A 13478-nucleotide genomic window follows, 5' to 3' on the forward strand; every position below is an offset into this window, starting at 1 on the left:
TATTAGTATCTAGGTTATAATAGCATCATATGGTAGGATGACCGATGAACCTGAAAGGATTTGGAAGGAAACTGCCATGGCCTAATCAAGTACTATCTACAAGCTTTTGCTTGCAAAGACTAAGGTAAACATGAAAAATCGGACAGGATAGCCACTATGCTAACCTGCATGGTCCAAAAAACTATGGGAATATGTTATGTTTGTTTGGTACTTATATATTAAACATTCTGTGATCACTACTCTGCAATATGTAGTCTTCCTTTCAAGTTGGAAACACTTCTGGGAGAGCAAAGTTAATTGTTCTAAGCGCGCACACGTCCTTTGTTAAATTAAAAAAAAAAATTCTATGAAGAGCACACAGAGAGAACCCGCTAAGCTACAAAACAAAAGCAAGCATATGCTGTACTTAATACCCAAGCAACAACATAAGCAAAAAAAAAGTCCTGAGGGAGACCACAGCAAAAAAATAAGGCAAAGTTGTCCCCGTGCTCAACTAATTAAGCACTACTAAGCAAGAAATAAACTGCACTCTAAACACATCAAGGATACTTTGTCATTTTTAACTTCCTATGTCTAGAGTAAGCTTCCATGACAAAAACATACTGATGCTCACTTCATATTATTTAAGTAATAGCTACTTACTATTTTCACAATTTTTAACCATGAAAGTAATTTCTAGAATACATGGTCACATTTCTATGGGGAAATCCCCCCCATTTATGATTTCTTTTGAAAAGGGTGAATTGGAATACTACAAAAGAACAAATTATTGACTTCAGATCACAGAAAGTGAACGTTAAACATGGAAAAACTTCAAATCCAGAGGCGACAAAACCTCCGAGTCCAAATGCAACACATACACAAGTATACCATAATATGTGGAGAAATTTCTTTGTAAACAAACAGCAGAACAGATCCCCACAGCCGTTAATCTCGGTTATCAAGACCGGAGCCGCTTTCCTTGAAATAGCTCCTCAGTTATCTTCATGAAGCTGAGTGGACCTCGTTCCAGACCCAGTACTTCTCAGAATATCTGGCAGCGCCGGGAATCGAACCCGGGACCTCTGGATCTGTAGCCAGGAACTCTGACCGCTAGACCACAGAGGCGGTCCTATTTTGTAAACACAAAACATATTTTTAATGTACAAGTATGACAGCTATAAAACACACGTCAGTCTACTAAGATAAGCAAAATTAAGTTTGCTGTGACTAGCAACATCACAAGGGTAGGTGACAACTCTGTTCTTCAGTCAGAAGTACGCAGTATGAGACGGTCCTCACGGCAGCAAATATGAAGATTACCATCTTCTGATATATGACGTCATATGTATTCTAGTGGACATCTATTAATGTTATGGAATATCCAGCTGCCTCCATCTTCAGGTCAGAGATTGAGGATCTGAGACATGAGCAGATCAATGAGTGTGGTGAATAAGGCACAGCAGCCCTGAAGAGGGCCACACTTGTAGACAATGCTTCCACTGGATCACTCTTTCTCTCTTCCTGTCTACAAATCTGGCCCTTTTCAAGAGCAAAGAATCACATTCATTGTCCCCAGTGGTTTGTTTATATCCGCCTCCTATCTAAACCTCTGACCATTTTCAGTGCCAAATGATCAAATTTACTGCTTTCATTGGTTCACTCTTAGCCCTCAGCTTTAGCTACAAGTCTGATTGTTTTTCTCACATGGCTTATTCTTCTACCCTGACGATGGAAGCTGCTGGTTCCTCCAAGATGTGGGTATATATCTACTTACTACAAAGTATCACCCCCTAGAGACAATAATCTTAAAAGTATACAAATGGAAGGTGTGTAGTCAAGGTAGAAAAGAATGAAACAAACACGCCTCAACACAAAGAATGTTAAGTTCGCTGATCTGAGATTCTTACAGTGCTGCTTATGAAAAGTACTACATTCTGGGATGTAACAGCATGTAGTCCGATACAAGCATCAATCTGAGTGACCTGGGCACATGCCATCACAACCCAGAACATTATACTCTTCAGTGTTAACATTGTTAATGCCATGCCTTACTACATCATAACACTGACCCACCCTGAAGCTGACCTTGTGTACATGCCGCCGTCTGCATTGCTGTTCTGCCTGACAGTTGCACGTGGAGAGGTAACTGTGAGAGCCGTAGCAGTCTCCACCTTGCGCTAACACGCTGCAGCACTCCCCCGGCAGCACCAGGTCTTGTTGGCTGCCCATGCCATGACAGATCCGTGAATGACAATCCAACTTCCCAGAACTTCCATAGCGCTGAAGATCACCATGGTGGTGACAGTGGTGGCGAATCTCAGGAAACGGAGAATCGTATGATGATGACATCACATCTTCACGGACAGGAGTGGAACAGCAGTGAGCTGGGTCGTTGCAGAGTGAAGGACGAAGAGGCTGATGGATGCATCCATGAGAACTAGAACAACGCAGGAGACTTGCTGCTGACTCGCAGCAAGAAACGCCGTGGTTCACCGCAATCTTCGCTGCTTCACTGTAGCATGATGCGTTGCTGTAGTGGGGACACTCCACAGCTGATGGGCTTGCATGTCTTGCAGGTGAGCGAAATCTTGGGGAATGAAGAACGATAGATGACCGAGCCTTCTGGTCTCTACTGGCTCTGTTATGACCATGATATCGTCGCCGATCAAGACTTGATGCTTTATCGAAGGCTGCATGTGATTTTAAACCAGAATCATGTCTTGGTGGCTTACGGTGAGAAGTTTCGCTGCTTCCACCGATAAGCTGGCGATATTCATATCCACTGTTACCAGAAGTCTGCACTTCACTCCTGTCAGATGCTTTCTCATATGATGATGTCACAGTATTCTGGCTGTGCATTATTTGAGGGGGGTCGTAGTCAAATTCGTGATTATATCTACTGTCATCAGATGCTGGAGCACAAACATCTATGGTTCTCTTCTCTGCATCTGGCACCTTACTATTCTTAACAGGATGCCTCCTCCCACTGCCCGCAACCCCGGGGGAACTGCATATCCACTGGAAGTCTTCGTCACAACCTGTAGTTGTGAGATCTGGCAAATTGGAGCCACATGATCCAAGGGAAACAAATACTTGTTACTAATTCAGTTTCCACTTATCTTAAATGTACCTAAGATGCTAATTCAGCACGTGAAAAATAAATTATAAATTATATGGTTGGGCCTTACATATAAATTCAACTGAACTTGGTAATAAGACCTATGATTTTCAAAGAAATCATATAGAAAAGCATTATGCACAAATTGCTGTCCATTCGAATTCCATGATTTAAAGATACAATACTGTTATATGGCAGTTAAATTTATGGCTTCATTATAAACTAGCAATTTATACTTAATACATGATTCTGATTTCAATGGATGGTGGGGGAGGGGGGCATTTAAATGCTACTGCTCATGAAACATGAAATACATGCCAAAATTATATAAGTACGATGTACTTAATTAAGTGCTGCCCACCATGAATAACTACATATTTTAAATTACAAAATTACTTACTGAAGAGAAATTACATTGACTGCAATATGTATAAACTTCTGACATGACATAAGAAAGCCACAGAGAGTAAAGATTAAAATTTAAAGTGCTCCAAATTTCTAAACAATATAATATTAAAGAGATAATTTTAACAGTAGGTTACGCTGCTATCATTGGGCTTAATTAATAAAGCACCTGAGTGTGAAGACATATGGGGCATTAGATGGAGGTGAATGGTCAGCTTCAAGGTCCTGCCGCTTTAGCCCCGGGGAAACAGGCCCCAGTACCTATCATACAGGAGGCTGCACGGACCCCAGAACCGGTCTGGAGTCTGTGGAGAAGAGAAAATCTCTTGCCCCTACTAGGAATCAAACCCTGACTCCTCAGTTGTTCGGCCCATATCCTAGTTCCTATACTAACTGAGCTATCCTGGCTTCCATTTTTTTAACAGTAAACAAAGCAAATAAAGTACATGAAAGGATAAAGTTTAGGCACATGGGTGCACCTTTGATATGTTAAAATTTACAACAGCAAGAACCAAACAATGCACAACAGAGTGTTGTGACAATCAGCCGAGTTTGCAATTCACATTTCAGTTTCCTGACTCTCAGAATCTCACGCTCTTCAAACCTGCAAGGTCCTCTCTATCTCTTACTGTGACAGAAACTGGGACTGTCAGTAACAAGTCATTATCAGGGCTCAGATTTTGATGACATGTCATCTTTTTTTCCTTGTATCCTATGCGATGCTCTTAAATATATAAATCTCGCATATGAGCTGCTGGTTACAGAAATGTAAACTTTATAGGCATTTTTTTGTAGTTCTTTGACATATTTAGGTTTAAGGTAATTTTTTTCATTTTGGGGGCAATTTTTTAGTAAATTTTTGGACTTTTAAGGGTATTTCTAGTCATTTTTGGCCATTTTGGGGAATTTTTCTTCATGTTTTCTGAAATGTGAATAACATGGAAGCGAAGTGTTCTTTCTTTTCGCCTTTAGATAATTTTTCTGGATTTTTTTTTTTTTGGTATTTTATAGGTCATTTTTTGAATATTTTCAGGTCATCAAAATCCGGGCCCTGCATATTACATTTTTGGGTCATATTTTAGGTCATTTTTCTGGATTATTTGTTCATTTTTTAAATATTTTCAGGTCATCAAAATCTGGGCCCTGGTCATTACACATTAAATTTTCCAGTTTCTTCTAATTTCCAATTAAACAAACATTGATGTAAAAATCTGGCTGCAATACTGTAGAAGTATTTTGACCTAGAAATGAGAGTACTTGTCCGTTTTATAAGACCACAACACACCCACCATATAAATAGAGAAGTGACTGCATGAGGGCAAGCAGGCAGCATGGAGGGCTTTCATTATTTCGCCTGAGGTTTATGACTAGCCTTCTGCCAGCAACAGAGGAAAAGTTCAGTTGCATGAAACACAGCGATCCGGTACAAAACTCCGAAAATATTAATTTGATCAATCAGAAATTCCGTACAAAAAATTATTAAAAATTTCCATGTCTTTAAGCCTTAATTGTCACAATGCTTCAGTTTCCCCCTATGAGAACTTCAACTTTTAAAAAATTTCGGATAGGAAGGGAGCACACCTTCAGTATGTAGGCAGGGTTTGTGTGGAGAGGGGTCAAAGTCTTCTGCCCCCTCCTCCTCAGAAGGGGATGAACTGGAGAAATCAGATGTTGAGCTGCTCCTGTGATGTGGGGCCGAGTCTGAACCTGACCAAGCCGTGCCACTGCACTTGAGGGTTGAATCTTCTTCTTCATCAGGGTTTGACTCATCCCCACCTATACCAAATCCCAAACAATCCTTCACTTCTGCTACTACACATGTAATTCCATGAACACGAATAAGTAAACATAAGAGACAAATACAAAACCAACTTCATACATGTCAGTACTTTATTTCAAACTTATGCAGATATTGCATTTACAGATTTTAAAAGTCTCCTTTTTCAAGATCATAATAATTAATGAAAAATAACAATAAAAAGTTATCATTATAAGGGGGACAGCTAGTCAAAGACTCCATTCTGTCTTTTCATACGTACATAAATACCTTCTGTTGAACCACAATACCAACTTGTTTACTGACATCATACCAAATGCAGAGGTTATACTGTATCTAAAAAATGATTATAAGGAATTAATAGTATAAAATATTTCGGAGAAAATGGGAGTACCCCAAGAAAACCTGTGACACACAGCCTTGTTCATCGAAAATCCCACACACAAGAATTCTAAAGAAAAAGGCATATCAAAATAGACACAGCACACGGAAGAACAGGATCTGAATGGATCTGGCAATTCGTTACATTTAAAGTCTAAAAAAGAAAGCCAACAAAAACCTGTAACATTTATAATGTTCTACCAGCAACTCCAATATGACGTTCGTGGAACTCTGAATATTATACGTAAGAATTTTAGGGTGTGGTGTATGATACATTTAGTACAGGACATGGCCTTCAAAACATGCTCTCAAATGTTACCATTTCATCATTCTCACGAACTGGAAGTGCTAAAATGACATCACAAACATTACTTTGTTCTGAAACGTGCTGCTGTGCACTTTGGGCGACAGCTGACCATTTGCAGAAACCTGCTTCCTCCACTTACAGGGCAGAAGATCTCATCTTCCAGGCACCTCAGAAGGTTGGTACTCTACTGCCACACTACACAGTGTCACACCCCGAAGACAATTAATTGATAAAGGTAAAGCTATCCCTGTAAGAGGTCGTGAAGGCCCATAGGGTTGTGAGATGTCAAGGCTCCCACATTTTCTAGACAGTCGGCTCACAGATGACGGTGAGGTTGTCAGCCCTATGCACCTGCCGCCCTTTACCCCCCAGGAAGATTCCTGGTACTCATTTCTGTTGGAGACTAAGTCGACCCCAGGGCCATAGTGCGGCTGAAAAGATTAGCTCAACTGAAATTGAGAATCGAACCCATAGCCTTCCAGCTTGTAGCATAGTGCTTCGACTGCAGGCCCCAGCAATCAAAGTAGATCCTAAAGGGTTCTGACGATGGTGTATACTACTCAGAATTACGGGGTTCTAGGACTTTGTCCATCATCCGGTATTTTAGAAACTAGAAAAGACACACACTCACTCACTCACTCACTCACTCACTCACTCACTCACTGATGGAACTGAGACCTTCTTGAGGAGCCGCCAATTCTGCAGCTACTCAAGAACTTCCCAGCATTTTATGGAACCCGAAGGTTCATTACAGTGTTCACAAGAGCCCTCCACTGGTCACTGTCCTAAGCCAGATCAATCCAATCCACCCCATCCTCTCTCTCTAAGATCCATTTTAATATTGTCCATCCACCTACGCCTTGGACTTCCCAGTGGTCTCTTTCCTTCTGGATTTCCTACCAATATCCTACATGCATTCCTCTTCTCCCCCATTAACTAGAAAACACAACGTTTCGGAAACTGGATCTTTCAGAATCTCTTTCTAAGGGACCCAAAAGAGTAGGTGTCTCCTGCCCCCTACCTGAGGACGGAAACACATCCAGTTTCCGAAATGTTGTGTTTTTCAGTTTCTACGGTAGAATACCGGACAATCAACAAAGTTCGAAAGCCCAGTAGTTCTGAATTAATTGGTGGATCCTAAAATACCATCTCACACAGAAAAACCACAAGTGGAGCATACTGACCTAAAGGCACAAACATGGGCCAGCTGACAGCCAGACAAACTGCAGACGTGTGAAGTGTGTTCACTGTCACTCGTCACAGGACACAGAGCTACTGCAGATGAAACAAAAGGGACAATGACAACAGGAACTTGGATGAACACAGGAGGAAAGAAATGGAACCAAATGGAACAGTGAAATCTATTTGCAGGAACATGAAGCAACGTCTGGCCTGGAGCCAGAGGTAGGGGCAAAGAGAGACGACTTCACTGCTAGACCATGTCTGATTACTCCGACATTTCAAGACCACTGTGCCGCAGCGCGCTTCGGTTCACTGACATTATGAGAAGTCATTACCTCGGATTTGGACTTCTTGCAGAATTCAGAAACAACGAGAACGTATGAAGAGAACGATGGAGCATTCTAATGGAATTTATCCTAACATAGGGGTGACGCCTCTGTGGTCTAGTGGTCAGAGTTCCTGGCTACATATCCAGAGGTCCCGCTACCAGATTTTCTGAGTAGTGGGTCTGGAACGGGGTCCATTCAGACTTGTGAGGATAACTGAGGAGCTACTTCAAGGAAATAGCGGCTCAGGTCTACAAAACCGAGATTAACGGCCGTAGGGATCCGTTGCGCTGACCACGCGACACCCTCTATTCGCTAAAGTTGGCACTAACTTTGACGACAAGCGGCGATCGCTGGGTCGGTATAGTTCGCTTGTGAACTAAAGGCCACGGAATTTGTTTTTGCTTATAGGGGTGACGCTCTACACTCGATTTCAGGCGGTGTTCTGTTCAAATTTCAGCCAGGACAGTAGTTATCTTGACTTAAGTTTTCGTTCTTTTCCTCAGTCCCTCGAGGCAAATGTCCAACTAGATAGGCCATGACCGCTTCCTTCCACAGTCACATCCCCAGAAGACAGTATTCTTCACAGTCCAGGAATCTCTAATAAGATGGAGAGTCAGTAAATATGACACAAATGGATACAAAACGTAAAACTGTGATATTCGAACCTGGAAAGAAAATGTATTTCTCGACATGTCCTCCAACACTGATACACTTGTTCCGTCACTTAACCAATGAGTCAAAACCCGCAACACAGAAGTCTGACTGTTGATGAGCCACTTCCGCACCTCCATTTCAACCTGTTCATCATCAGCGAAAAGTTTGCCAGCCAGCTGTGAACCACATTAAGAGACAAACTCTTCACACCGCAAATAGGAAACATTTCTTTATCAATAACCTTTGCATTGAGTCCTTTCTCCCACAAAAAAAAAAAGCATAACATAACTCCGCTCTTCGGTAGTATACTCAAGCACAGTCGCCATTTTGACCACTGAAACCAGTCTCTGAACACACACAGAAAACCTATTACGGCCATTAGAGCTGTTTTACTTCCATCTGTGACCTATTTACTGACTCTTCCTTGCATATCGGAATACTGTATGCATGTTTTGTGTCTGCCAGGAGCCACTGCCAATACGTTGTAATTCTTATACTACGTGCTAATGAACTAACTAACTAACTAAACATCTCCACGGAGCTGAGTCCTTCTTGAGGATCTAACAGTTGCTCCTCAACTGAAATTTCGAGTATTATATGTCACCTGAATGCTCGTTGCCATGTTCACAACAGCCCATCATTAGACTATGTTAGGAACCTGCATACGAAATCCAAGGAGGAAATATTTTTCGAGAAACTAGTAGTCACTCAACTAGTCAAGATATTCCCATTTTAGCCTATTTTCCTTATTTTCAAATAAATAAATGTAAGCTTACAAGATAACCTTCCTGTCTGGGTGTCTGTGTCCCCCCAAACGTCTGAAAGACGGAATAATGGGGCAAGAGACATCCGCTGTTAGTCAACGGCTCTGTAAACACGTTCCTGCGGCAATGAATACATACGCAACAACAGAAGAACTGTTGGATGCGGTGTCTTCTATGCAATCCATGTCGTGAAAGGAAAGTACGCGGTTACTTCTTCTCAGACCTTCTTGTTTTTTATGAAACCGGAAAGTTCTTTACCGTGTCCACAACAGCCCAGAAAATGTCATATGCGGGACACATTTACATTTACCGTTTGGAAAAATTTGGATATATAAAGTACGTGTCTGGTTTTAAATATTAAAAAACGTCATGATCGAAGATTCGTACATCCTTGTGAAATTTATAGCAATAAAACGTATTTCGGAAGCCGACGTCATGGCAGGAGAACCAGGTCTGCTTATGTCTGCATGAACAGGATGAAGCGTGACACACAGAAACCGCTCACATGCAAAATTCCTTTCGCACAAAAATAACGCAGTTTCGTCACTCCTACTCACAAAGTCCCATTCATTTCCAAATATTTTTAGCGACGCTGAACGAAAGGACATCGCGAAAGAGGCGGAGGTACTTGGATACTGGCTTCCATCGGCGGAGCCTCGGGTTCATTCCCAGGTGAACAAAGTGTAACTGGAGCTGTTTTGCCCTGCTAATCACCATTCCAACATTGTCCAATATTCATCCATCAGAGCTCGGTCAGGTATGTGACGGCCTTAATCAGGCAGCACATTATCATAACCTCCGTCTTTAAGCTGGTGTTTCATCTCTTAACCTGACATTAAATTTAAAAGAAAACATCCATAACGTTTACTCGCGTTGTATACTCTCATTCTACATACGAGAGTCCGGACTTCGGGTCCCAAACGCACGGTCGTTGTACGCTCATTTCCAAAATAAAATGGTAAAAAGTAAAAAAAAAAAAGTAAAGCTATCCCTGTACCAGGCCGTGAAGGCCCATAGGGTTGTGAGATGTTGAGGGTCCCACATTATATAGACAATCAGCTCAAAGACGGCGGTAAGGTTGTCAGCCTTACGCTCCGACCGCTCTTTACCTCCAGGAATATTCCTGGTACTTTTTCTGTTAGAGGCTGAGTGAACCCCAGGGCCTAGTGCGGCTGGAAGGATTAGGTCAACTGAAAAAAACCCAATGACCTCATCGGGACTTGAACCCGCGACCTTAATAAAATGGTAAGTAAAGTATGTAAAGGCCGCGCCATAGTTCAAGCGGTTAGTCGCTGTCTTCCCACCGCGGCGGCCCGGGTTCGATCCCGGGTCTGGTCAATTGGGATTTGTGGTGGACAAAGTGGCGCTGGGGCAGGTTTTCTCCGAGTACTTCGGTTTCCCCTGCCAATCTTCATTCCACCTATTGCTCCACAATCACCCTCACCTATCATCTGGGGCTGGTACAATAGGCCAGAAGTGGCCGCAGTACAACGGACTTAGTCCCACCCCACTAGCAATAAAAAAAAAGTAAGTAAAGCTATCCCTAACAGACCGTGGAGGCCCATAGGGTTGTGAGACGTCAAGCATCCCACATTTTCTAGACAGTCGGCTCATAGATGGCGATGAGGTTGACAGCCTTACGCGCCAAGTTATCCCTGTAACAGGAGGTGGAGGTCCACAGGGCTGAGACGTCGAGGCTCCCACATTTTCTAGACAATCGGCTCAGAGATGGCGGTGAGGTTGTCAGCCTTAGGCGCCGACCGCCCTTTACCCCCAAGAAGATTCCTGGTACTCATTTCTGTTAGAGGCTAAGTCGACCCCAGGGCCATAGTGCGGCTGGAAGGATTAGGTCAATTGAAAAAAAAAAATTCACCTCACCGGGATTCGATCCCGCGACCTTCCGGTTTGTAGCATAGTGCCTCAACCAACTACGCTATCGCGTGGCCCTTGAAGCAGCAGGAGGCTGGTGAAAATTGCAGTGTTCTGATACGATGAGACACCTTTTCGTATTTCCTGCCCCTTCCATTCTGTTTCACGTCAGGGCAGCCTCTCCAGCCATTCGACGCGGCACTTGCGATTGCCGAAACTTCAGAGATTACTGGGGCTTGGCCTGTCACTCACACAGCTACATGCCAACTTAAAAGAAAATAGAGCAACCTTTCTGTAGCAGAAGAGTACGCAACATATTAAACGTAGCTGTACAGTAACATCTCCTGTGATGTGACGCCGTGCAGTATGGTAGTTCAATGATATTTCCGAGGAACGTACTGCTTCCATCTTCAGGATAAAAATATAAGTACGCAACAATCACAATAACTGCTCGGAGCCATGCCTGCTCATTGTTTGACTAACTGTTGTACTATGAAGATGGAGGTTGCACGTTCTTCCGAAACGTCAGTAAACTTCTACCAGACTTGTGAGGCGACATATCCCAGCAGTTACCGAAGTGAGAACCTCAAACCCGGCGCTAACTGTTGTCTGTTAGGATAAATGGATTCCTTCTGATGAATCAGTCGCTCAATCCTTTCATTCAAATCCTGGGGGTACGAGGAGCAGAAGTTGTGAAAGGGCAGAAATGATGAGGTGGTGGAGAATGTAGCACACACGCAGGAAATGAGCAATATGCATACCAATTCAGTCGGATAATTTCGCGGAAGGAGGCTGTTTGGGATAGTCAGATACACACACATTTGTATGGTTTATTTTACTGTGACGTAAGTATCTAGACGCTGAATTGGGAAAGATCTGAAAGGAAGCGGTCATGGTCTAATCGAGTTACTATCCCAGTATTTGCTTGGAGGGACCGAAGAAAACCAGGAGAAACATCAGCGTAGTGGGTATCCGAGACGAACTTCGATGTGAATACCTAACACGATACTAGCGAGCAGTACTGGTACAACATCTCGCTGGGTGGAAGATAACAAAAATAGGAAGCGAAAGTGTGCAACGGATTGAAGTGGCTCAGAATAGGATCCGGTGACAGGATCTTGTAAACATGGAAATGAACCTTCTAGTTTCAAAGGATCATAATGAAATAGGACGCGAATGGGATTCAAGCGGCTATAAATCGGATCCAGCGGCAAGCTCTTGTGAATACGGTAATGAACAAGTCAGAAAATATCTTGAACAGACGAGAGGCTGTCAGTTTCTCAAGGGTTCCATGTTGTTATGACAGAGATTTTGCTAACAGGGTGACGAACATCTGGGTTTCGTCTTAATCCAATTTTCACCACTGCCCAAGGAGACAATAACTTAAGCCACGAGGAAATAGCGCGGTCTATATATACTGTTTGTGTTAAAAACTGTTTTCTGTAAGATCAGTGTATGGTTTCTACCTCCCGTCTGTCAGAGAAGAGGAAAAGAAGGCGTAATCCTTTATCGTAGGGAATTACTTTCCCGCTAGAGAATATCCTGGCACAAATCTCTCAACAGAACTCAGTACGTAGGGGGCTATGGCTCAAACCGAGGCCTCACTTTCGACATTTCCTCTGACACGGTACAGTGGACTGCACGCTTATGTGTAGTCCAGATTAGAACGCGCGTCTTCAGACAAGGAAATGTTATAACAACATGTTTTCGGAAGCTGGACAGGAATATAGTAGTAGGCAAGGAGTGGGAAGCCTTGAAAATCGTCACCCCACCATCTACGGGACTTCATTCCGTGGCTTCAGTATACGTAACGCGAACTGACAATTCGGATTTTTTTTTTTTTACAATATTGAATATGCCATGTAGTCCTGAAGGGCTGTAAGCAAAACAAAGTAAAAACTATATAAATGTAATTCTAGGAATTTTCATCAATATATTTAGAAGTAACAATTAGAACTCACCGTAATTCTATTATTGTTAAAACATAAAGTTGTCCCTGTGCTTTACTAATTAAACACTACGCAATAAAGGTGTCTGGGGGAGTGGATGTATTGATCCACATTTTCTTGACCACGGCAGTAGCTGGAGGTGAGCGGTCAGATTCACGGCCCGGCCGCTTTACCCTCGTGGAAAGAGCACCAGGTACCCATTAGATAAGAGACTGGGTGGACCCGACAACTGGTCTCGAAGACGTGGAGAAGAGGAATTTCTTACCCACACCGGGATTCGAACTCAACTGTAATACTCATGACACAAGGAGAGAAGAGTAACGGGACTTTGTGAGCACCCTGTACGCGCATGAAAATGATCAATACTGATAGTCCAGTCCGTGAAATCTGTATAGTCGTGATTAATACTGAATGTCAATTATCGGAAAAATCAGTTATCCGAACGGCGAGTGGCGGCCGCCACGCTGATACTAAACGCTATCACTGATAAGTCCATTATTCGTTTATTTAACGATGCTTCCAAGAGATCAGCTCACACAGCCTCAATTGGTAGAAAGCCTGATGAATAATGAATTGGACCGAGCAGGTTGGTATACCTGTAACACTCTAAACCTATACTCGCAAGGTGTTCGGTTTGAAACTCGACCAGGACTCTAGCTAACATGACGGAAATTTTTCGCTGTTTTCCTCAGTCCCTAGGGGGACACGCGGTAGCGTAGTTGGTTGAGGCACTATGCTACAAGCTGGAAGGTCGCGGGTTC

The 13478-nt window shown here is 42.9% G+C and overlaps 1 protein-coding gene across 12 annotated transcripts in view; it reads right to left on the reverse strand.

The window, feature by feature from the left end:
* LOC111861588 (liprin-beta-1) overlaps window positions 1-13478 on the reverse strand; it is a 129081-nt gene that overhangs the window by 31137 nt on the left and 84466 nt on the right. For 5 of the 12 annotated variants that reach the window (XR_004512738.1, XM_033750475.1, XM_033750486.1 and 2 more), the window contains 2 exons: window positions 5087-5281; window positions 2056-3035 (listed from right to left, as the gene is read on the reverse strand). The exons of 2 other annotated variants lie outside the window; for them this stretch is intronic. Coding sequence is in view for 9 of the 10 variants with exons in the window: in XM_033750475.1 (XP_033606366.1) it covers window positions 2056-3035; window positions 5087-5281 (1175 nt within the window). In the remaining variant the exon portion in view is untranslated. The remainder of the gene's footprint in view (window positions 1-2055; window positions 3036-5086; window positions 5282-13478) is intronic. 5 more of the 12 variants (XM_023846328.2, XM_023846314.2, XM_023846320.2 and 2 more) reach the window with 2 other exon arrangements.

Source organism: Cryptotermes secundus, unplaced genomic scaffold (assembly GCF_002891405.2).
Source record: "Cryptotermes secundus unplaced genomic scaffold, Csec_1.0 scaffold136, whole genome shotgun sequence".
Lineage (NCBI taxonomy): Eukaryota > Metazoa > Arthropoda > Insecta > Blattodea > Kalotermitidae > Cryptotermes > Cryptotermes secundus.